This window comes from Echeneis naucrates, chromosome 6, assembly GCF_900963305.1.
Source record: "Echeneis naucrates chromosome 6, fEcheNa1.1, whole genome shotgun sequence".
Taxonomy (NCBI): domain Eukaryota; kingdom Metazoa; phylum Chordata; class Actinopteri; order Carangiformes; family Echeneidae; genus Echeneis; species Echeneis naucrates.
This window is the reverse complement of record NC_042516.1, coordinates 15,443,386-15,467,282: the sequence shown is the minus strand read 5'-3', so window position 1 is coordinate 15,467,282 and position 23,897 is coordinate 15,443,386. Positions and strand designations below refer to the sequence as shown.

The following is a 23,897-nucleotide window of genomic DNA, read 5'->3' as shown; positions in this document are numbered from 1 at the left end:
GCCTAAAGATGTTTTTCTGTGAACTTGAGGGTTCAGAGCCTGCAGAGGGTTTATAACCAACAATTAAAACTCAACAGCTAACAGGGTGGGTATTTTATGATCTGATTTCCATATATTTGGATTAAATTAAAAATACAAGCGACTCTCTCTTCTCTTCTTGGCAGAAGGCCTTAAAGCAACAATTACAACAGTATCCTAAATTTTGAAAGTGACATTTAAAGAAACCCGACTTAAATTTTTTCCCATCCAAAACATTTAATGTGAAAAATCCACCACACCATCTTTTTGGTTTTTAAAAACCCAAGTGTGTTGGCGTTGTGTTGAGGAACTATGGCCTATTTTTAGAAAACCCCTGGCCATGGCTTCGCCTTGAAAAAAGACATTTAAATGATTCAACAACAACATGTCTTTCCAAAACAATGTCTCCACTATTTTAAAATCCATTGTACAGTAAATTGTTTTCATAGGCTCTATTTTCTAATTTATTTTATGGATACAAGTTTTGAACCTTGTTTAATTTTTCTTGAGACATTGAAGGTCATTAAAAGTGTTTCAAACACCACCACCAACATGAATTTTGTTTATCTGAGATGAATTATGTTGACAGTGCACAAAGGAGCATCAGTACACTCAACAAGATGATACCTAAATCCGCTTTATTCTTACATCCAGATATACACCATCTTCATCCACATCACCATCATGGTTCCTAAGAATACCATCATCATCATCATCATCATCATCATCATCATCAATGCCACACTCAAAAACATCATTTTTACAGCATTAGTAGCTATTTTTTTCGGTTCAAAAGCTAAAGCTGAGGTAAATAAAAAATAAAACATTTGGTCCTTAAATATATAGTCTAGGCAACATGGTATCAGGGTTTAAGACAGAAATGTCTTGTTGCTACCCACACAAAACATCGAACATCACTGTAAATGGCGCTGTAACAGTGTCTCACGGCACCAGAAGGAGGGCCTGATCATGAGACTGATAGCAACAGAGAGCAAAGTCTGGGGCAAAGCAAGAGAAAGGAAGAGCGCGTCAAAGAAACAGTTAGCAACCAGAGCTGTGAAATCAGATGAAAGGCAGGGAGACAGAGGAGAGATGAAAGACACAGAGGCCGAGGGTTGAGAAAGCACACAACAGACCCACAAAGAGGCACGTATTTACAGTACAGGAAGCTGGATTGAACAAAATCAAGTGAGCCACAGTGCACAGCGAAGCAGAATTATGTGCCACACACAAAAAAAAACAAAACAAAACACAATTTACAGAAGCCAGTCAGAATGAACACATAGGGTTAAAAGTTCTGTCTTGTTTAAAAACTAAACATCACACACCTGGGACGACAAAACTACCAGTGGACTGCTCCTAATTATTCAAATTCATCTGAGCATTAACATTACAGTGATATTTAAACTGCTATATCCTTATAATTATTATTATTGTGATGAGAAAATATTACACTTTGGTGGAGAATGGGAGCCAAGAGGGAGGTGGAGCTGGAAATCAGGAACTATCTGCCCTATTGCCTACATATTCACATCAAAATAGACGCTCTTCCGCACAGCAGAAAGAATATTATTTTCTCACATTTATTATTGTCTAGTTAATTTCCTGTTGCATTATGATAGTCTCAAATGTTTCATATGTATTGCTGTTTTCATTGACTTTTAACAAATACCACCGTCTTTTTCATACGTTTCCACTTCAGCTCCCCCGCTTGCCCCAACAATCACTAACACAGATATGTATGTATACATTTGTATGTTTTTTTTTCTTGACCTACCTCATCTACCTCATTCTGCACTACTCAACACACCCATAAAGCCTTTCTCTTCCACCGATGACTTGCTTGAGTGTCACATGATGTTCTAAGACAAAAACATCCTAGAGTGAGATCATTGGATATCTGGTGTGAACTTCGACACACCACTATATATATATATCCATGCTTGGCCAACCTAATTCCAAAGTCTATCATTCTGTGAGACTTTCTTCCTGTACTTACTCACATGTTGGCAGGCAGTTTGTGTCTTAGCCCCTCTGGGTCTTTTCTGGCGAGTTCTAGCTGAGGGTCTTTTTTCCCACCTTTAGGGGAGGTGGGTTTGGCAGGACTGGCTGTGTGTGCAGACTGGGTAGCTGTACTGGTAGGGGCCTGAGTGGTCTGGGCAGGGGTGGGAAGGGGGTTGAGTTCTGAGGAGGAGGCTAGGGTGGTTTGCATTTGTTTGGGGAGCTGAGAAGAAGCAGATGGGACACTTGAGGAGGTGGCAGCAGAGGTGGTTATAAGGGAAGAGGGATTAAGAATAGTGGGGTTCGGGCATAAAGTTGTTGAGGATGGGGCTGGGGTGGGTTTAGTGGAGCGACTGGAGATTGAGGTGGGGCTTGGAGCAAGGACCGGAGGGGTCTGCTTTACAGGGTGAACTGAGAAGGTTATTTTAGTAGAAGTGGTGCTAACAGGTGATACACCAGGCGCTGAAGTCTGGGGTGGAGTTAGAGGAGAGGCCTGTTTTGGGACCTGGCTAGGGGCGGGGCCCCTAGGAGAACTTGAGACAGAGGACTGTAGACAAGTTGGAACAGTTGTAACAGGTATCAGAGGGGGGCCAGGTGTGGGAGTAGGAATAATGGGCATGACGGTTTGTGTGGGAGCTTGGGAGGATGTAGAAGTGTGGCTGCGGGTAGACTGAGTAGGAGTTGTTATTGGGGAAGTGATTGGAATCAGGGCAGGACTGGGGCCGGACAGAGGGGATGCAGGAGGGGGTGTGTTGGATGCCTTGGCTCTGGGGCTCTGTGGATGTGGTGGAGAGGAGGTGCCCAAAGAGGAGGGAGGAGAAGAGGAGGTAAGAGATGATTTGGGCCCATAAGTATGAGGGAGTGGAATAGGGGAGGACACAGATGTAGGAGGTGGTGTGGAGGAGGGAGGAGAGGAAGAGCGAGAGGAAGGTGTGTGGATCAGCTTGGGACGAGCAGTCGCAGTGAACGACAATGGGGTTGTTCCTGCTGAGGGTGGGGTGGAACAGGGAGGGGGAGAAGAGGATCGAGAGGGCGTCACTTGGATTGGTTTTGGACGAGGTGTTTGGGAGAGGATGGGAGTTGGGGATGAAGGAGTGGGTGCAGGTGAAGGGGTAGCAGGGGAGAGCGCGGTTTGTTTGGGAGCGGATGAAGACGGCGTAGAAGTTGCAGAAGTCACGTGTCCCCCTATGGATGTGGATACAGCGGCAGTGTGAGGTGCTGATTGTGTAGATGTGGCTGTGTTTGTAGATATAGACTGTGTGATAGTGGACTGAATGGGAACTGTTGCTTGTGCTTGTGTTTGTACATTGAATTGTGTATTTGTTACCAGCTGTATCGGCGTGTTGGAGGTCAGCATGCCTGCACTGCCTCCCCTGGGTAACTGCCCAGCCAGGAAAGGGGCTGCCAACAGATTACCACCAGAGGCCTTACGGTGAAGAGGTGGGTGAGGTTGAACTCCAGCCCATGAGCGGTAAGGCAGGGTGGGCTGTGAGGCAGACAGCAGCCTGGCCTCCTGGGTGAGTCTGCCCAGCACTGGGAGACCCTGAGAGCTGTTTGCTCCATGACGTAGCAGAGCTTCTTTTGCTCTCTGTTGACTTGTAAAAGAAGTGTTGCCATCTGTTGGGCCACCAGAAGCAGCTGCAAGGCTGGTGGTTGGTAACTTGTGTATGGGTGGAGTTGGTGGTCTTCCTCCTGTTGGCGTTCCAAGCGATCCTGGAATCACTGAAGGATGATCGGCCTGGAGGCGGAGGCTGTAATGAAGAGTCCTTCCTTGTTGTACAGAGGTTGGGACAGAAGAGGCTGGAGTGGGGGGTGTTTTGGCAATTGGTGGTGATGTCACCCCACCGGGAGGGCCCATGGTTGAGGGGGAGGCTGGAAATCCTCCTCTTGGGGACAAACTACCAATCCCTCCCATCGTCATCATCCCAATCAGAGAGCTCACAGAGGGCCGGAGGGGCTGCAACACAGGGGCTCGAGGGGGAGAGAGAGGGAAAGAAGAGGAGGGAGAGGGGGAGACAAGAGGGGAGGGCAGGAAGAAAGCACCTCCGAGCGCATGTTGCTGCTGCAACTGCTGGAACTGCTGCTGTTGTTGCTGCTGCTGCTGCAGGAGGGCAATGGCTACATTGCTGGTGGCAGCTGCAGTCTGCAGGGGAGCGTGGACCAGCGGAGCCCAGATGAGCGGGCGTGGCCGTGGAGACACGGTGCCACTTCCTCCCATGACTCCACTTCTCCCTGCAGCAGCTGCAGCTATGGCATCCTGCATGGCGGGCATGCTGTCGTGTTTGACAATCTGCTGTACCAACATGCTGTCACAGGACCCCAGACCACCTGCTGCAAGGCTTCCCCCTGCTCCTGGACCCCCTCCACCCCGGCCTCCACCACGACCCATACTGCCCCCCAGTGAACCGCCATGGGATGACTTCCGCAAGAGCATGGAGTTCTTCCTTCCTGTAGTGGAAAAAATGGTGATATCCAGAGTAATTAAAAGTGAAAACAATTTCCAGAAATGCAAGAGTTTTGCTTTACAAGACGGCGTTCTTGAATCAACACACAGCAGACAGCTGGAGTTTCACCCTCAAGGTTTTTCTGTTCTTCACTGAAAACATTGCTCATCCTTTGTTATGTCAGCTCTAATTTCTCTCAGCTTGTTTTCAGAGTTGGATTTGACCTTTCAGCTGAGGATATGTTTCACAAAGTGCCCTGGAAATTTAGCAAAGTTTAATTTATAATTGAAAGAGTGTTCATGAAGGCCACTGTAGATTTAAAAAGCTGAATAGAAAATGTTGAATTAGATAACATAGCAATGGAGTTATGTGCTGCAATCAGAAGTCTACACTTTACCAATACGGTCCAGCCGATCAACAGCGACAGTTTCAAAGGCACGTCGCATCATTGGATGTTCCTCCAGCACCTCATTAAAGCTGTCCACACTAAGAGAGTACAGGCGACAGTATGTATCTGCCCGGACACTTGCTGTCCTCCGTCCACGTGTCAGTAAACAGATCTCTGAGCAAACAGGGGAGAGACAGTGGATTAACACAACTTGAAAACGACTGCCCCAGTCTTCCACCACTCAGGCAACTACAGCGCTCAACTATGCAACTCACCAATATTGTCTAACCTCTGAGACTCTAAATGCCCTCACCTCCAAAATAAGACCCATCGCTTAGCTTGGTTTGCTTGTTGCCACGCGTCAGCACACTGACTCTTCCGTGTTGGATGAAGTACATTTTCCTTCCGACTGTGCCCTCACGGATGATGAAGTCAGAAGGCTGAAACACTTCAAAGCGGAGTTTGGTCAGCACTGCAGTCACAAAGTTGGGATCAGCATTGGCAAACAGCGGCATGTTTGCCACCAGGCTACGGCAGTTGAAGCTGACTATCTCCTGGACAAACAGAGAAGGCCGTCAGGCACGCGAACACAACATTTGTGCTTCATATGCATATTTGTGATTTGGGTATTTACCTCTTTAAGTGGCTCACTGAGTTCTCCGAGGATATTCTCTTCATCAAACATTTTCCCCTGGAAGCGGTGTTCATAGTACTCGTGGATCTTTTGCCGAACATCTGCTGGAAGCTTATTGAAGGACATGTACTGCTCCACCTGCTTGTACTATAGGCACACACATGCAAAGGTCAGGGATCTGCAGATAACTGAGCAATAGGCACAGGCAGATCAATACCTAATGTGTGAGAATGCTTCTCATTTGATATTTGGACTGCCAAACAACATGCACCACACACAGAAGATTATTTCCTTGGCCATAATGGTTGTACAGTTAGTCAGAAAATAAAATTTTCACTCACTTCATCTACAAGACAACTGAACAGAAAAGTGTTTTTGTTTCTCTACGCAGGTTGATGGATGATAACATGAATCATGTGTGCTGGAATAAATCACATGTAATGACCAAACTATAAGTAGGATTGAGGGAAAGATGGATGATGCAATGGATGGCTTAGCATCATGTTTCACCTTCTCCTGGTACTGTCTGCGTGAAGAGTCCAGTGACTGGATAAGAGCTGTGGCGTGACCGATAAACATGGCGTAGCAGGTGGCACCTACGATCATACTGAGCATGGTGAGCCACACATCAGTCATCCCCTCTGGAGCCTGGGCCCCGTATCCAATACACAACATGTGGCTCATGGCTTTGAACAGAGCATACGAGTACTGCACACTCCATGTGTCATTCTGTCAGTGGGAGGCAGACAGAGGGAGCAGAAGTCAAAAAAGAATCAAGCGTTAATTACCAAGGCACTGTAATATTGAATTGTTCTTTTTTTAGACATTTTTTTCCCTCAGACACTTCAGAAAATACAGCTAGGATCACAATGTTTAATGTGTAAAAGAAACACAAATGATCTGTCTAACAATACTCTGTTTGAATACTGAGCGGCGGCTGCGCGCAGAAAACCACAGAGACACTAAAAGGGCAGTCGGCATACATTATTAAATAAATGCTCTAAAGCCTACAAACACAAATACCATCCTCTTTTTGAATCAATCTGTGTGTGTATGTGGGTGTGCGTGCCCTTTTGTTTTATGTGGTACGTGAGTCCAATTATACTAAGATGTTAATGGTCCAACAGATGAGGGGACTTTCTCTGGGGAGAATCCCAGCATCAGCCTGCTTAGCAACTGTCACCCAGGCAACCACTGAGACATGAATCAGCTATTCATACATCAGTGTATCTGTGTGCATTCACTGGCATCCATGTCCGTAAGCATGCATGCACGCACGTGATCAAATCTCCAATCCCAGGTCCCTTGGCCTTTGGTTGTTTGTGCAGGGTCACACCTCCACCTGATCTCAGTCTAGATTTGTAATTGGAGATTTTTGTTAAATCTTTGTGATGATGATAGTCATCTTATTCCAACTGGACGTGTCGCTGCATGAGCCAATTAACACTGATAAGAAGCAAACAATGACAGATTTGATAAACAGCCTCACTATGCACACACAGATAAACCGAACTCCGCCCTTTCAGAATCTATGGTTTGGTTTAATCTGAAGTAAATAATGTGAACACTGCTCAAACAAGCTCAGATAGTGCTTTGTTTGTTTCACTCAGCTCAAACTGAACACCGTTTCTGTTTTTTTGTTCACTTCAAAATACAAGCATTCACCAAAACATATTAAAAATACCAGGCACATTCTAGCAGGCGGCTGTTTAGAGACTTACCACCATCAGGTTTTTGGAAACCCAGCAGTCAGGAGGGAAGTCCTGCAACATGGGTACCAGGAACTGGAGACATCCGTCCCAGTGGCAAAGCAGCAGCATCATACCAATTAAGTTTACAATCCTAACCATGGCACTGGCAAGGTCATAGGTCATGTGGAAGATCTGGGGAGGAGCAGAGGGTATGATAACTACAGCTTTCACACAAATATGGCATTTCCTCCTTCAGTCTCTGTTCCCCAGGCTCAGCGTCTCACCTCCTCCCACTGGTGGATATAGCGAATGAGTCTGGACAGACGGAGGAGCCGAAGCAGGCTCAAGATTTTGGTAAAACGGACAATGCGCAATGCCCTGGCTGTTCTGTAGACCTCAGAGTCCAGGCTGTCCACCATGAGGAAGATGTAGTCCACTGGGATGGATGACACAAAATCCACAAGGAACCAGCTCTTCAGGTAGTTCTGGCGGATTGCTCTGAAGGTAGGATAAGATGGAGGATGAGAGAAGTTTGGTTGTTTGGCTTTGTGGAAGGGATTCCAGCATTTGGCCGGACAAAATGATTTTCATCAATATTCATCAGGAACAGAATGGGAACCTGAACAAAGCTCTCCAACTGGCTGCACATCACCTTTCAGATATCGTACATAGATTTGTGTGAACAGATGGCGAGAAAAGCAAATCAGTATTGATGGCAACAAAACCACTGCTTTCATATTCCACAAATTCCACGCAAAGCAACAGTGTTCCCGACATATAGAAGTAATACACACACAAAGGCCTGCACTGACCTGGGGTCCAGCAATATCTCAGTACTGTCCTCCTTGACGATGCCGGTCCTGAAGTTGAGTACCAAGTCGACCATGAAAAGAGTGTCAGAGACCACATTAAAGATGATCCATGAAGGTGTGTTCTCATCTCTAAAGAAAGTGATGCCGACTGGCAGGATGATCAAGTTCCCCATCATCAAGAGCAACATCAACAGGTCCCAATAGAATCTAGAGAAAGAAAGACAGAGGTTTTCGACATTTTCTATTGTTTCTATAGATTAATGTCACATCAATGTTACTGAAGGATTCAACTGATATTTTTGACATTTGACATTTTTTTTATATTCTAACGGATTTTTTTTTTAAAGTTATTAATCATTTCATTGAAAATCATTGGCCATCCCTGGTTTGAACGTCTCAGAGCTTTCCATCACTGAACATACAAACCCAAAAATTAACTGGAAGTGATCTCACTTCCATAACGTTTAAAATTAAAGCAATAGAGATCAACGTTTGATAGCAGTCCTTTTCCTAGATGGATAGTCCTTCCATGAGGAGGAAACTGGTGATAAATTGGTGAAATGTCTCTCTGTAGTCAGAGTTAGAATAATGAGAATTGAGTAGAACAAATCCAGTGGTGGTGTATATATTTCTATCAAGCCAATGTCTTTCTTTGGAAATGTTTTGACAACTTCAGTCTTTATCCCCGATGCCTGTAACAGCAGAGCAGAACTGAACTGAATTTAAAAAAGCAAGACGGACGGAGAGGGACAAAATGAGGAAAACCTCATTAATCTCTGTTCCATGGCGGAGGGTATTACTGAGTGATGTAGCTCCTCATAAAAGTGCAGGGAATCAGGGATGCTGGGAGTGATTAAAGTGTGACAAAGGAGGTGATACAATCATCTGGAGAGGACGCCTGTCATCTTCTTGTTTCACTGCTCTAATCCCCTTATCCATCACCTTAACCCATATCAGTGACTCGCTTCTTCTTGTATCCTCCCTCTTCCTCTCTCTCTCTGTCCACACACAGACACAGACACACACTTTCTGTGAGAGGATATAGTTGGATTCTGTGGCCGATTGCTGTTGGGCGCTAATTCAGTAACACAACCTCAAGCTGTGATGCGAACACTAAACCAATGAAGCTTAAGTATGAGACACACACACACACACTGACTTTGTCACATATACTGAAAGATGTATCACTTCATAATCACTGGCAAGAAATAGAAGGATTATTTACAGCAACACAGACACAGTGAATCTGGAGTTGCTGTGATGGTGATTTATTCCTAACCTTGACAACATGCTTTGTTAACTCTGACTATAGGGAACAATTCAGTGAAACGTGTTGTATTATGCTGATTGTCTGACAGTCTGTCAGTGGACCTTACAGGACCTTACAGAGCTTTTTATTAGCATGCATAGACTTTGCTTTTTCATATTATATTGCTTTTGATCTGAAATGATCAAAGTAAGGGGAGCAAGATTGGATTATTTTCATTATCGACTCATAAACGTATTATTTTTTCAATAATATTGTTAGTTTTGTCTATGATCTAAATGATCATAAATTGTGAAAATTCAGCAGTTGATTTACGTTCATCCTGGTATCATACAAGAACAATCAAACGGACACAAGAAGATCCTGAATAAAAATGACGTGACGGTTCATCATGTTAAGCTAAATATCTGACAGAGCCTGATGTCCAATCTTCCGTCTGTCGACTGCTGCAGCAGCACTAGGTTGTGCGCTGTGTTTCATTTAGGTAGACATGTAGGCTGACTTGGGTATAGTGCATATGCACGTGTGTTCACACACACACGCGCGCGGGCGCACACACAAACTCAGCCCGTCTTATACACACAGATAAGAATTGCAAATGCAATCAAAGCTGGCACCAAAGCCTCATTGCTATTCCATTCTGAATATGAACAGATGCTGGAGGAGAACTGACCTGCATCTACCTGCTCAGCTGTTGTCAAACCAAACACTAATTTTACTGTAATTGAGGCCAAGTGTCTCCTGGGCAACCTGTGATTGGTTCCCAGCACGCAGTTAGCCAGATGTCAGTTCTGAGCTCGTTTCCACCCATCATCCTGCTGGATGTTCAGAAAAACAAGCACAACAGCCACCAGCTCTTATATAATAAATCTTTGTTACTGTAAGTGCAATGCCACCAAACCTGTTTCATCAGAACTTATCCCTGTTGACAGACCGAACTGTCTGCCTTTCTGTGTTTTCATCCCTCCTCCCATTGCCCTCTCACTTTGTATGCCTCTTGTCATGCCAGGGTATGAATTTTCTTCCTCCACAGCCTTGTATTATGTATAGGTGCAGCAGCAACACAACTCTTTTCTTAATGAGGTTAAGGGCATGAGAGCTTATCATCAGTCCCTGTAATGACTACACTCAGGCATACACATTACTGCTCACACACATGCAGAAACCATCGTGTTCAAGGTCAATGTCGGGACAAAAGAACATAAAGGAGCTTTATCTGTCTTCCCTTCTCTTTTGCTCTGGCCTCACAAAGTCCAGCCGTCACTGCAGACGACAGGTACTTAACTGAAAAGTTAGATGACTGAATTTTGCATAATGCATACTCAACTTGCATAATTTAAAATTTCATGCATAATTGATAACTATTCAATTGTGATTCTCCAAAGTGGATAGTTAAGACTATTAACATCTTTAGGTATGTTGCATGATTACAAATCTGCACAGGTGAGCCTTAAATTCATCCAGCCACATCCCTACAGTCATCACAATCACCATTGTAAAAATATCACCCGTGAGCAGACTCGTAAGCAGCACATGTGGGTGATCATCAGATTGACAGGTGATACAATACAACTAAGTCTGCGTGTGAGTAAGTGTGTGTGTCTGTGAGTGGCTGATGAGACAAAAGTGGGCCAGGAGCCTTGGGGATCAAGTCATCCATTGTTCCAGCAGTCTGTCTGGAGATTACAGATGCTGCCTCTCCCTCTGCAGTCCAACTGAACATTTAAATAGTGTATTTATGATAATCTGACAATGCCCATGGATGGCTCACATGCCAATCAGAGTTAACGTGTGTGTGTGTGTCTGTGGTGGAGCTTCGCTGGTTTTCCAGAAAGAACTCTCCAAATCTTGCCTTCAGCAAAAAGGGAACATAGAGATACATTTCCCGGGCTGAAACTAATGATTATTTTGATTATATATTCACCCATTAGTCTTCAATGAATCCAATAATTGTTTTGTCCATATGAAGTCGGAAAACAGTGAAATTCTGAGAGCTCCAGTTGATATCTTCAGATGTCTTGTTTTGTCTAGTCACCAGATGATTCGTGTTTATTATCATAAAGGGCTGACTCTCAGCCTGGGCAGGCTGGATCAAACTGTCACTGTTGCTGTAAAATAACAGAAAATTCTCTTTACATTGGCTAATCAAAGGATTGACTAATCTTGGCAGTTGCCATAGAAATTCACCACCTGGTTCACCCTCATCCTCATCTGCCGTAATTAATCAAGGAAATACAAAAACTGGCTTTTCTTTTTGTGGGGTTCGGGGCGGTTCTTGAACTAATTACACAGCTCAGGTAGCAGAGACATCAGCTTCATGCTTGGAGTCACCAGCAGGGAGTGCTGTCCCGGGTTCACTCCCTGTTCACATGAAGAACCCATTTTACCTAAATGACATGGAAAACAGCTGCTCCAAGATCGGCCAAACACTTCTTGGCTAAATTTGTCCTAACGTGCAACTCTTCGCCTCCCTCCTCCTCTAAGCGTGAAACTACTTCCCACAACAAAAGGCTACAATCACTCATTATTGTCTTGTTATTTTACAGAGTAGCGGACTTTATTGTGTGGTGGCTGTGGCAGAGAATTGTCCCCTACGTGCTGTCCTTTCCATAAGCACCTCTCCCTCAGCCATCATCATGCCACCAAGAACTTAAATCTACTCCTCTTTGCTCATTCAACCTTTTAATACATCAGATGCATACATCTTTATCCTGTTTCCTCCAGAGACTCTCCTCTATGCTCATATATATTCCAGTTGGCAGCATATATTTAGCCTATTGCATGTGTTTCCCTCCTCCCAGTTGTCCTCCCCCTTTTCCCTGTTGGCAACTTAAGAGGCTACTGAATAGATGATATGTTTCTCTTTGCCAGATCTTTCTTCTGTGTAAGTTTCTGTCATTGGGCTTCAAGTGTGCCTCTACAGAGAGCTGTCTCAACTCGCGTTCATCCATATGACATTTCATATATAATTTATTCAGTCTTTTTTTTTTAGAAACCTACATGTTGGAGATGTGTATGTATGTGACTCCATACCTGAAGTCACTGTAGGGGTGTATGATCCATGACCCTGCTGATTTCAGTCTTTCCTGCTCCATGGCCACAGCTTTATGGGACCCAAACATCCGAAGGCTGAACTTGTTGACCCCGGGCTGAAGCATGGCTCCAAACTGTCTCTGGATGAAGGTGCTCTGGTTGGAGTTGCTGTAGTCCTCTCCGTCCAGCCCCATGCCAAACCCGCCCAGTCCGGACTGGCCCACCAGCTCTGGGGTGCCCGCTGCTGTGGTGTTGCAGGCCGTGGTGGTGGTGGTCTCCTGGCCGGTGGCCACCACCATCACTCCGGTCCCGGAGGAGGAGGTGGAGGCCAAGGCCGCTCGGGACGCGAAGCCCACTGAGCGCGGCGGAGGATGGGCTGTGGCAGCGGAGGAGGGCGGAGGAGGAAGAGGCACCGGGGTGGTCGGTGTGCCCCCGGTGCGGAAGGGAAGGCCGTCCCTGGTGGAGGAGCTCATGATGGAGAGCCGGCGGCCCCGAGCACCTAAAGAAGAGCTGTCCGCACCGAAGGAGCCCTTCTCCCCCTCCAGGGAGGCCTGGGACAGTCGGTAGCCCGGCGAGGGCAGACTGCCCTTACTGCGCCTCTTCGACTCCCCCCCGGACCCCCCGGACCCCCCGGCGCTCCCGGGCGTACCCACACCTCCAGCCACCCCATCCATCCCGACCCGGGGAAGGGTGAATGTAACCTGTGACTCCTGCTGTTTGGGGCTGTCGACCTGTCTAGATTACATATGTTTGGGTGTCAGTGTCAGTGAATGATGAACTGACGACGCTAAAAGATCTCCTCCGTGTCTCCGGTCATTCTCCTGGAGCCGACTGCTCACACCTCCGCCCTCCCTCCGCCGATGTGGCCATGCTTACCCCGGTGCCCTTGTAAAAAGCCCCATCCAGACATGAAATCCTTCTCCCTGTCAGTGTGACACCAGGAGTTTCACTTTCCCCCCTAAACGTTAAAGATTCTCGTTTGTCCTTACAGATGTTTCTCCATTCCTCCTTCCTTGTCCTTGAAACGTTGCTCTCCGCCCGAGGCCCTCCCTCTTCTCTCCACAGCCGCCCTCAACGCTCCGACGCCGGTCATATTGGCCAAGGACTGCCGGTCTTTTGTGGATGACAGAGCTCGCCGTTCACTGGCCGTCGGTGTCAACCTATATGCCCGGACTGTTCACCCATTTTTCCTATTTTCACTCCACATCATTATGTAAGAGATGGTGTGAGCTGGAAGGTGGCAGAGGGAGGAAGAGTCGCGGATGAATGACAAGGACAGTTGATCTTCAGTCAGGAAGGATGTCTGATTAATGGACATAAGGGACGTAATCCTCACACTCCGAGGCGCACTGATTCATTGTGACACTCACTCTCAGCCACCACAAACACACACACTGAAAAACACGAGGCGATGGGAACAAATCAAACGATCGTTTTCATGGACAGAGAGGATCAATGTCACTGGCAGCTTTCGGGAAGAAGCTGTCCGTGCGGAGCGCTGAGACACCCAGAGCAGACACCGGCGGCCGGGTGTTCAGAGTCTGAGTCCCGAAAGATTCCTCTGTGCCTTCAGCTGGAGCTGCTGTCCACTTTACCGACTTTCAATGACAGCCAGTCCCGACTGTGACGAATCGACCGCAGACAAAGAAGCATTGAGTCTGCCTAAACAAGCCGCGCTGACGAACCAAACGCGTCCTGGAAAAAAAAAAAAAAGAAACAACTTGTTGAGCGTTGATGATGACTGCGCCTTCGCTGCCCGCGTGGAGCGGCTCAAATCCACTTCTTACCCCGACTCAACACTCAGAGGTCGGGCAGACATGCCCACAGAGGCGCGCAGCGCATGCAAATGACATATTAAATAAATAAATGGGAATATAAAGGTCTGGATCTAATCAGCCTGTTGCCATGGCAGCCGCATCCCCATCATCCATCCCCTCAAGGCCGCATGCCCGGCCGGCAAGACGCACGCATCCCTCGCAGGTACAGGCCGCGCGTCATCGTCTCTCACCAATACGGAGAGTGAGCCGTGATGGAGGGAGTGATGTTCAAACTTTGACTTGAAATCTCTGAAAAAAAAGCAAGCCCCTTTAACAAATGACAAATATAAAACGACGTGAAACTGATTATGTCCATTAAAGGATGTCTTGCCCGAACCAACTACAGCTATACAGAGATCAGATGTTTTATTCCTGGGAGCTGGCAAACGTTTGCTTTCTGTTGTAGCCCAGAGCTGATACATGACATCAGCTAAATGAAAGACCTGGTCAGTGTTGTTTTATGCAAGCCAAGATTACAGCTTCAGCAGGCTAATCACGTGTTGATGAGTCATTTTATAAACTTGAGAAGCAGGGAGGATGCCAGCATGTTGTTCATACTTGAATCCCACGACAGCTGAAAAGCTTTTAGGTGTCCCTTAACTCTGCCACATGAGGCAAATATGATATTCCACATATATCTGACAGCTCATTTACTAGCTCCATTAATATATAATATTGATGTGATGTATCAATAGCATCTTAATTTATCTGCTTCCTAACTATGCATTAATAATAATAGCAATCTACAACCACAGTGACCATCTGGAAGCACGAAATAGTGTGTTTGACAGATAAGTTGTAATTAAGTAAGCTACAGAGATATTTGCAGCGCTTGGTTAATGTAAAAGTGATTGTTAATGAAAGAGACAATTGACAAATTGACAATTGAAAGGAACTGCAAGAAAAGACTGAAAAAAGATCAGAAAAAGTAAAGGAAAAAGAAGAAGGGTGCCTGCAGAAGAAAGCAAAGGACGTCATCAAAAGATTATTAATCATGGAAAAGCTTTAAACAGGAAGAAATATAATTAGGTTTAAGGGAGAACAGTATTAGGACGTGGGCATCTGGGTCATCTCAGTGGACAAAAGGAGGTGTGGTCTGATACGCATCGTCTCTGTGTCTCCCTGCTCTGCTCATAAAAGCCAAAAGAACTGCATTGTCCTTTAGATAAGCGTAGAACCCAAATGAGAGCATTACCTCCTAATTATATAGTCTACCAATAATGATGTGCACCCAGAACAAAGAGAAATTATTCATGTTCAAGTCAATAACGGCTGGATTCAGCCCCAACGTGAGCAGGAGGACATTGACAGTTCAAGTTTTATTCGGAAGGAGTCATCTCTTTTAATAGAACATGTCATACACAAGTTCAACATTCATAAGACCCGTTCCTGTGGTACTCCATATCCTTGAGTTTAAATAACAATGAAGTTTTGCTCATGATTTTGTGAAAGAGACAGTGGTTATTATTTTTCCAGGTTGTTCTCACTGTGGGAATTGTCTTACAGAGACTCGAACACTGTCTGGTCAGATGGATTGTCCAGGTCAGGTCTGTGTGTTACGGGGCACTGACCGCCCTCATGATGTTGGTGTGACGGGACCCCGGGATCCAGCCCGTCACCACAATCACCATGTCACCTGACTTGAAGAATCCTCTTGCTTTCCCTGTGGGGGCAGATGAAGAGAAACAGGGTGTTGGAGTAGGACATTATCAAAGTGTATCAATGAGTAGGCTAACTGATGCACATATCAAGACAAACAACACCCACACCCACACACACACACACACACACACACTGACCTATGTCCATTCCAAAATTAACTCTGTTGTCTACATCATCTGCCCAGACAGGAGCAGGCAGAGGATGGAAGAGGACAGGAAACACTCCCCTTAACAGCTGGGTCTGACGGGCCACCTGAGGAAAGACAGTGACGTAACAAAGTGAAGGTTCAGCAATAATCTCATGGTGAATCTTTCATTTTATTTAATCCTTACATTTCCTTTTCTTTGTGTGGATATTAGTTCCCATATTTGTAATGGGAGCTATATCCAGGCTAAATGCAATATCCGATAAATGATTGTGTAGACGAAAACTACGAGTCTCTGCATTGACATGTTTATTTTTCTTTCTCTTTGACCCTGAAAGTTTGACGCAAGTAGTTCCTTAGTTACGTTACATTTGAGTTCCTGGTTGTCTGGCATTGAAATGGCATTGACTCCCTTTTCTTTTTGGTCGTGATATGTTTTCTACTAGATAAAAACATTAAGACATGTTAACAAGATTTAAAATGTGATTTTTATTGGTGTAGGTCTTTAATTTGTAAACCAGTGAGGCCAGTGTGAGGCCAGCTTCTCCTACAGCAACTTTTTAATCCACAAAGAGAGTACATAAAATAATAAAGGCAAAACTTGAGTTTAATTTGTTGTGCATAAATATATAATTATTTTTGCTAAAATCCAACAACCTTCAAAAGCACATTCATGCACCCCAGTAGATGAGGCCTTTCAATATTGGCCATTTTTCTGTAGTACAACCATTAGGCAAAAATATCTGAACTGTAAACATTTAAAAATGTAGAATGCAATGAAATAGCTTGAAAATATTTATGCTCAGGGGAGTCACTTCAGAAATTGAGGTGTCACGCTCCTTGACCAGCAGCAGTACACTGTTGTCTGCGTTTGAGTCTAACTCTGACTTCACATCTTGTAATGAGAATTCTTTTAGATTTCAGTTGGTCTTAAAATATAAGACCACAAGAAGCTCAATAGTAAGCCCCATTAAACTGAAATACACTCTATTAAAGTATCACTCATAAATATTTTCAGTACAGTCACTCATCTTTAGCACTGTCACTACGCCAAGCTCATAGCTCTGAGTAAATACTGCATTACATGTTGGTCAGTTTTGTGAAGTGTGAGTCATCAACAGTTAATTCATGTTCTTGGCAGGATAAATCCACTGCTAATCAACACAAAGATGCCTCTATTAGGAACTATCTGTTCGTAGGAGTGGACTGTACCTGAGGACTTCTAGTGACTGCGATGATGGGACAGCGAGGGCGGTACCTCGACAGGAGATGTGCTGATCTGATGAGAGGAGGAAACGAGCACAGAATGAGGATGGAAAGTAAATTATCACTAATGACAGTGTAGTATTGTGTGTATTGAGTATTGAGTATTGAATATTTAAAGTACATGGTGTCTATAGATAGTGTATATAGATAAAAAATATATAGATATCTCTACATCAAAGCTATACAGACTGCAGACTTTTGCTCCAACCTTTAACCAGCTCTCTATGTTTGCACAGAGTGAAAAGTAGCACAATATAAACATTGTATGGTAATGTTTACACAGGTGTAACTTCAGGAATTAGTCTACAGTGCTTGACTACAGTACCTGGATGAATTTGAATATATCTGAGAAAGCATGATCCTTTTATCTGTCAGAAGCGTTCAACCATGGCACAAACAGACTGGAACCAGTGGGAAACTGCTAGCCTGAAGCACCAAAATCCACCTACCAGCACATCGAACTCACTCACTAAGAGTTCACTTATTAACATGTTGTCTTGTTTGTTTATTCCATACAAAATCAGAAAGACCTTTTGCTGTTGCAATGGGATTATGGTGTATTTCCAATAAAATAAATAAATGTACATATTTATTTTACCTACATGAGCGTGGTACCAATCTAAAAAATGTTATGCGACAGGGTTTTGCAAAAATTTTCTCTATTGACGTTCACGTCCGGTGGTATGGTCAGTGTACACACCTGCCAGTGCTGGTGAGGACTATGATGGCTCCAGCACAGCATTTGAAGGAGGACTCTACAGCTCCAATGGCTGTGACCTCTGTAGGATCAGAGGAGAGAGGAGTGAGGCGACGCAATTCTTCAAATAGCTGCTGGTGGAAAATGGCTGCCTCTGCCTCCCTACAGATCTGAGGGACAGAGACAGAGAGGGAGGATGCAGGGGAGAGATAGAAGGGAAGCGAGTTATCAGAGGGCATGAAGTCAGATGTAACAAAATGGACATCATGTGCACTCAGAAACACACACCGAGTGCATCATTGCGACTGCCTCCACAGGAAATAGTCCCTTGGCGGTCTCCCCAGATAACATTACACAGTCGGCTCCATCCAGCACGGCATTGGCAACATCACTGCCCTCTGCTCTAGTTGGCCGTGTGTGGGCCACCATGCTCTCAAGCATCTACAAACCCACACAAAGACACATACAAAACACCAGCTTTAAATTAGTCTCATTACCACAACCAAAATGTAACCACCAGTTTCTGATTTATCACTCCAAAAATGAAGACACTTCCTATCTTTATATGTCTGTCTTTGACCGAAATGAGAAAGTCACAGGAGGCATGCAACCTTTCTGGACACAGAGAAGTGAGGAGGTAATGGCATTGTGGATGGGTGGACAGCAGTGCAGGTGAAATGAGAGGTCATTTAGACGGAGGCAGACAAGCTTGTGGGATCATTATTGGCATGCTGGAGAATCAGCTTTACGAGTCAATAAGCAAGGCAGACAGCTGGAAAATGAGATAGTGTTAGCACAGTGCTAGCTGAGAGAGGCTGTTTTTGTGTTAGTTAAGAAGCTGCAACTAATGCTGATTAGTATATGTGTGGGAGTTGTATGTGGGCTCAGGTCTGGAGAAGAAAAACCTGCTATAACGATGTCACTCTGAGTCAGGAGTTGTAGCATAAACAAGATATAGCACTATGACTCAACATGGCCGCAGGCGTGTGCCCAACAGTGGTATGAAAGAGAGAAGATATGTGTGTGTTTGAGGGTGAATTTTAGTGAGTGTGCATTTGTGTGTGTATATTATGCAGGAGTGTGGGGTTAATGTGTGCCTGTTAGGATTTAATGTTAGTTTACTCTGAACAATTTGACATTTCATTGGTGAACACTGTAGTTAAGAGTTTAAATCTGCATATTTTATCACATCTGCCACTGCATCTTTCTCTGTGTGTGGGTGTGTGGTCATGTCTGGGCCTGACCTGTGTGGCACAGATGACAGGCTTGCCGGCCGAGTTGCAGCGCCCAATCATCATCTTCTGAGCGATGAAGACTTTCTCTGCGGGGATCTCTATCCCCAGGTCACCCCTGGCAACCATCACACCATCACTCTCAGCCAGGATCTCCTCAAAACTGACAGAACAGAAGAAGACATTTTTAAAAAAGGGTAAGTGGGGAGCAGAAAGCACAGGCAGAGAGGACTGAAATAATAACATATTGTTTCTGTGGATTAACAGGGACACACTCAAAGGCAGGTCTTGCTCTGCCAAAACAGGATTTTGTGAATTGTCTCTGCATCTTGAAAACATATGGAGGGGATTGTTATATTGTATTCAAGCCCTGAATCATCTGGATGAAATCCATCTAATTGTATATGTGAGGGCAGGAAGATATGATTAGGAGTGTTCAGAAAAAAAAATAATAATAATTGAGCTGCAAGAAATACAAAGTAGTACCATCAATATTACATCATAAAATGCAATCTTTTCTCTTCAAATTAAAGCTGTAGTTAAACATTGTCGAGGGTTAAATAATGGAGAAGACAGAGCAGTTAGATAAATTGTGTCTGATACATCAAGTGGTAGCTATAATTCATACAGCCACACAGATTGCTTATCATGTAACATCCAGAGCTAACATTAGTCCATTCTCTACTACCAGCTGGCTGTCTACAGGAGGAGCCGACTGCCACAGGCGTGGGATTTATGACTCCTGTCAGAGCTTCATTATGAAAAACTGACAACCTTTAGCGTTTGTATCACTGGAAATAACTGTGATGAGGTGGTTTAAATTCAAAAACATTCTTCATTACTCACTTCTGAACTCCTTGTCGACTCTCCACCTTACTGATCACTTTGATTTCCCGTCCATGTGGTCCCAGGACTCGTCGTACATCCTTGACATCCTGGGCTGAACGGATGAAACTGGCAAACACCATATCAACGCCCTGGGCCACCCCGAACCTCAGGTCAGCTTCATCCTGTTCACTGACTGCCTGCAGACCAATCAGGTCGCAGCCAGGGAGGTTGACACCTTTGCGACTGAAGAGCACTCCTCCGGCCTCTACCACAGTATCCACCCAGTCAGAGCCTGCAGAAGAGCAGTGGAGGGAAATAAGAGGTCAATTAAAATGGACCCATAAGTTTGGATCCAATCACAAGCTGTCGAAAGGCCTGTCATTGTAGTTTCAAATCCACTACGCCCAGGCTAATGTAAGGCAGCCATATACATGTGTTTGTATGCACAGTATTTATTTTGTTTGCACATACATGTGCATGCATGAGTGCGTAATCTATATCCATGCACACACTGTACACTCTTCTTTCTTATGTTAACTGGTTGTTTTTCTATTTGACAAATCGTTAAAAAAATAATAAATAAGAGGTAATCAGATGTGTAGCACATTGGAGGTATGTGTGACAGATATCCTCTGTACTGTCTGTTATTTGTATATTACCTATTTCTGTGACTCTGAGCCCGATGAGTCCATCGTCAATGTAGATCTTTCTCCCCTTTGTGAGAACTTTGGGCAGGTTGGGATAGTCAACCCAGATAATCTTTCCATCTGTTTTGTCTTTGTCAGCCTCAGCTGTCACCACACGAACATGGCTGCCTTTTTCCAACTCCACCTCCTCCTCCACTTTCTGTCCAAACACACACACACAGACCAAACCATCACAGACTGTGAGCGACACTCATATGGAATAACTGAATGCACCCCCCCCTTTTTTTTTAGACATAACATTATCATCTGTCTATTATAAACACATTTTTTAAAAGGAATGTCCATTTTAGGCACGTCATTTTTAAGATGAGTGGTGCATTAAATTGTACTTTTATGCGTTGTCCTTTCCGTCCATTCCCTGCAAATAATTTTTATTTCAATATTGTATCAAGGGCACTAGGTCTTAAAAAAATTTATTATAAAGATTTCAGTCACACTATTATGTTTAACACATGAACTAATAAGTCTATTTTATCTTCAAATTAAGCTGCTAAACTAAAAATCAGAAGAGGAACCAAAAGCCACAGTGACTGTGGCTGTGCGTCCTGAAAAGCATTTTGGAACATAATCAGGCGTGAAGACATTTCCAACAGATTGGAGTCGTTTGTTCAGCAAAGCAGCAGTATAAAAAACTGTTTTCTGCACTGCTCACAACTGATTTCATGTGACTGATTGCTAAGGTTTATATTGTTTGATGGAGGAAAACCTTGCTTTTTTTCTCACCCCTTTCACTAATCCAGTGCGAATTTCTGGTCCCTTCGTATCCAAGGCAATGGCAACCGGCCGGTAATACAAAGGGTCCGGGGTAATCGTCTCGACTGCCTCCCTGATGTTTTTGATGGTCCGACTGTGATACTGAGAGACAAAAATAAAGAAATACAGACAGAGACACAATATATTACTGCGTGAAAGACCAAACCATGTGCATGTGTTCTGTATTTGCAGGAAATGGTACACATGCAAACATGAAGGGTACAGACCTCATGTGATCCATGGGAGAAATTCAGACGAGCAATATTCATTCCTGCCTTGACCATTTCTTGGAGTTTGGGGACAGATTGGGATGCAGGACCTGAAAGGAAGAGCATTAAAAGTGGAGTAAAAGAAAAGCATTTTTATATTAAACCTGACCTGAAACACAGAGTTAATTGAGAGAAAGTTAAACATTTTGATTATTGTTTAAACAATTCTGTGGAAAATGAAAAATATTTCATAGCTACAGCTTCTAAAATGTGACAATGTGGTTCTTCTCCTTCCACCTTCCTGAATTAATGGTCAAAGTCATTGTGTGACAAAATGACTTTTTTGCCTAAATAATCTCGTCCTGATGCTGGCCGCCTCTGGTAAAATTGATGTGTGATTCTTCCCCTGTACTGTTGTATAATGACCTATGTCAAGAGTGTGACTCAGGCCTTGGTTCAGTTTTTTTGTGTATTTTCTGAAAACCTGAAAAAATGGCATCAGCCATTATTTTAAGAGGGTGTTCATATTATTCTTTAGTAGTTGGACAGCCAATGAACCAGTGAAAATTCCTATTATTCTGGATATTTTATAATCTAAGAAATTGATCGGCAGATTAATCAATGAGGAAAATGACAGGAAAATGACTGGGGAGTCACAGCTCTGAAGAACGAATAAGCTTTTTGTATACCGTATCAAGAGTTTTCTTTTTTTCAGGCCACTAGAAAAAGCAGACAAAAGCAACATGAGCAAAGAATCCGAGCATGCCAACACACTGACCTGGCCACATACCACACAGAAGCCTACCATCTGCCAGTGATAACGTACAACAGTTGCCAGAAAGCAAACTTGAAACTGAGACTCACTGTCTGCGACCTGTTGTCACACTCACCTATGGTGCAGATTATGCTGGTGTTGCGCGCTGTGATTGGCTCCTGGTCAATGTCCAACAGACAGAGATGCTCCAGGAAGGTGTCAGCCATGCTGGCGTCCAGCTGCTGGCGTTGGATGAAAGAGTCCGGCAGTGCCATCACGTCTGAGTAGCGCCTGATACAAGCTACAGTTACAGAGAGTTGTTGTCAGACTATAACACCAGCTGCACCTACAAAATCATACTGACTGACACCTCAAGCATTAGTGTAATTTCTTTGTTAATAAAAAAAAAAAAAAAAGAAAGAAAAACTCAACATCTATAGCATGTGTTAGGTGAGAAGAGCAAAGATAAAAACAAGAGCTAATAACAACAGAAACACATACAGGTATACACAAAGGAAAGGTAACGCTACACTGACATGACATTCCCTACATCATGGAGGGGCCATGAAGATTTATAGTCTGACATTCAGTATTCAACTTGGTAATATAGTTGATATTGACATAATAGGCAACCAGGCTCAGTATATAGAGGAAATATACTGTAAAAAGTTCAATACTGCTATTTGAAGCAAACCTGCAGCCTTTTAATATAAGGTTGGCTGTCTGACCGACAACTAAAACAAGGCAGACACGATTCAGATTCCATGCACAGTTAAATAACATTTAATGACAAGACGCTCAAACTTAAAGTAGATTTCCCAGTTTTTTGTTTGTTGCCCAGCTTGTCAGCGGAGGAGCAACATGTTTTTTCCATCCTGAAAGCTTCAGTGGCAACAAACGCTCCAAGATGAATGAAGATGAATGGAGAAAAACGAACTATCATTGAAAACAGCAGGTCTGATTTTCAGCTAATAACTGTTAAGAGTTTGGTCTAGACCAGCTCGATATGTGAAGTGCCTTAGTGTAACTTTGTTATGATTTGGCGCTGTATAAATAAATCTAATTTGATTTGTTAAGCCATTAATTAATTAATTTTTTTTGGTCACAATTCAGAAAGTTGGAAATACATCAATCACACACATTTAACTTAGAAAGCAGTTTTTACCACAATCATATTTCCCATATTTTAAATCGGATCCACTTATAATATCCAAAAGAAACGGTCCAGTTGACAGCCTTTCCTTTCCTTAGCATCATGATTCATATATCATCCCAGCTTTTTGTTTCTTTATTTTATTTTTATTTTAAGTGTTTTCAGCTATCTGACGGTATATCGAATAGATTACCATGAATGTCGGTACAGATATAAAATACATCTTAATGACTGCGGAGATCCTTTGACTCTTTTGTTGCCATCAGTTTGATATTCAAGGTTTAGAGGAAAATGTCTTGAAATTTGGTCAAACCAATTCACAGTTTGCCCTAGGATGATGAACCCTGAATCTTGGCTTTCTTGCTTTATTTCCCCCCAACTGAGGA

At 43.9% G+C, this 23,897-nt stretch overlaps 2 protein-coding genes across 2 annotated transcripts; both read right to left on the bottom strand.

The window, feature by feature from the left end:
- Window positions 1-684: 684 nt before the first annotated feature.
- On the bottom strand, window positions 685-12,833 carry LOC115044932 (potassium/sodium hyperpolarization-activated cyclic nucleotide-gated channel 1). Its single transcript, XM_029504305.1, has 10 exons — window positions 12,289-12,833; window positions 7,989-8,195; window positions 7,461-7,674; window positions 7,207-7,368; window positions 5,996-6,214; window positions 5,486-5,632; window positions 5,165-5,405; window positions 4,861-5,025; window positions 4,426-4,467; window positions 685-4,365 (listed from the first exon to the last, which is right to left on the bottom strand). Exons 1-10 carry the CDS (start codon window positions 12,759-12,761, stop codon window positions 2,018-2,020), a joined length of 4,218 nt encoding a protein of 1,405 aa, XP_029360165.1. The 5' UTR covers window positions 12,762-12,833; the 3' UTR covers window positions 685-2,017.
- Window positions 12,834-15,493: 2,660 nt separating this feature from the next.
- Window positions 15,494-22,657, bottom strand: pklr (pyruvate kinase L/R). Its single transcript, XM_029503957.1, has 11 exons — window positions 22,495-22,657; window positions 21,623-21,714; window positions 21,366-21,497; window positions 20,595-20,781; window positions 19,954-20,227; window positions 19,120-19,270; window positions 18,164-18,316; window positions 17,879-18,045; window positions 17,125-17,191; window positions 15,905-16,019; window positions 15,494-15,768 (listed from the first exon to the last, which is right to left on the bottom strand). Exons 1-11 carry the CDS (start codon window positions 22,631-22,633, stop codon window positions 15,662-15,664), a joined length of 1,584 nt encoding a protein of 527 aa, XP_029359817.1. The 5' UTR covers window positions 22,634-22,657; the 3' UTR covers window positions 15,494-15,661.
- Window positions 22,658-23,897: the final 1,240 nt, after the last annotated feature.

Bases quoted from the DNA above. Each gene is read 5' to 3' on its own strand.
- pklr (XM_029503957.1), bottom strand. From the start codon at position 22,633: ATGGCACTGCCGGACTCTTTCATCCAACGCCAGCAGCTGGACGCCAGC. The intron at 21,715-22,494 runs GTGAGTGTGACA...TCTTCCTTTCAG, and splicing joins CAGCATAATCTGCACCATAG to GTCCTGCATCCCAATCTGTC. The intron at 20,782-21,365 runs GTGAGAAAAAAA...GTGTTTGGACAG, and splicing joins GCACTGGATTAGTGAAAGGG to AAAGTGGAGGAGGAGGTGGA.
- LOC115044932 (XM_029504305.1), bottom strand. From the start codon at position 12,761: ATGAGCTCCTCCACCAGGGACGGCCTTCCCTTCCGCACCGGGGGCACA. The intron at 7,369-7,460 runs GTGAGACGCTGA...GCTCCTCCCCAG, and splicing joins ATATCCACCAGTGGGAGGAG to ATCTTCCACATGACCTATGA. The intron at 5,633-5,995 runs GTGAAACATGAT...GTGTGCCTATAG, and splicing joins GCAGACAGTACCAGGAGAAG to TACAAGCAGGTGGAGCAGTA.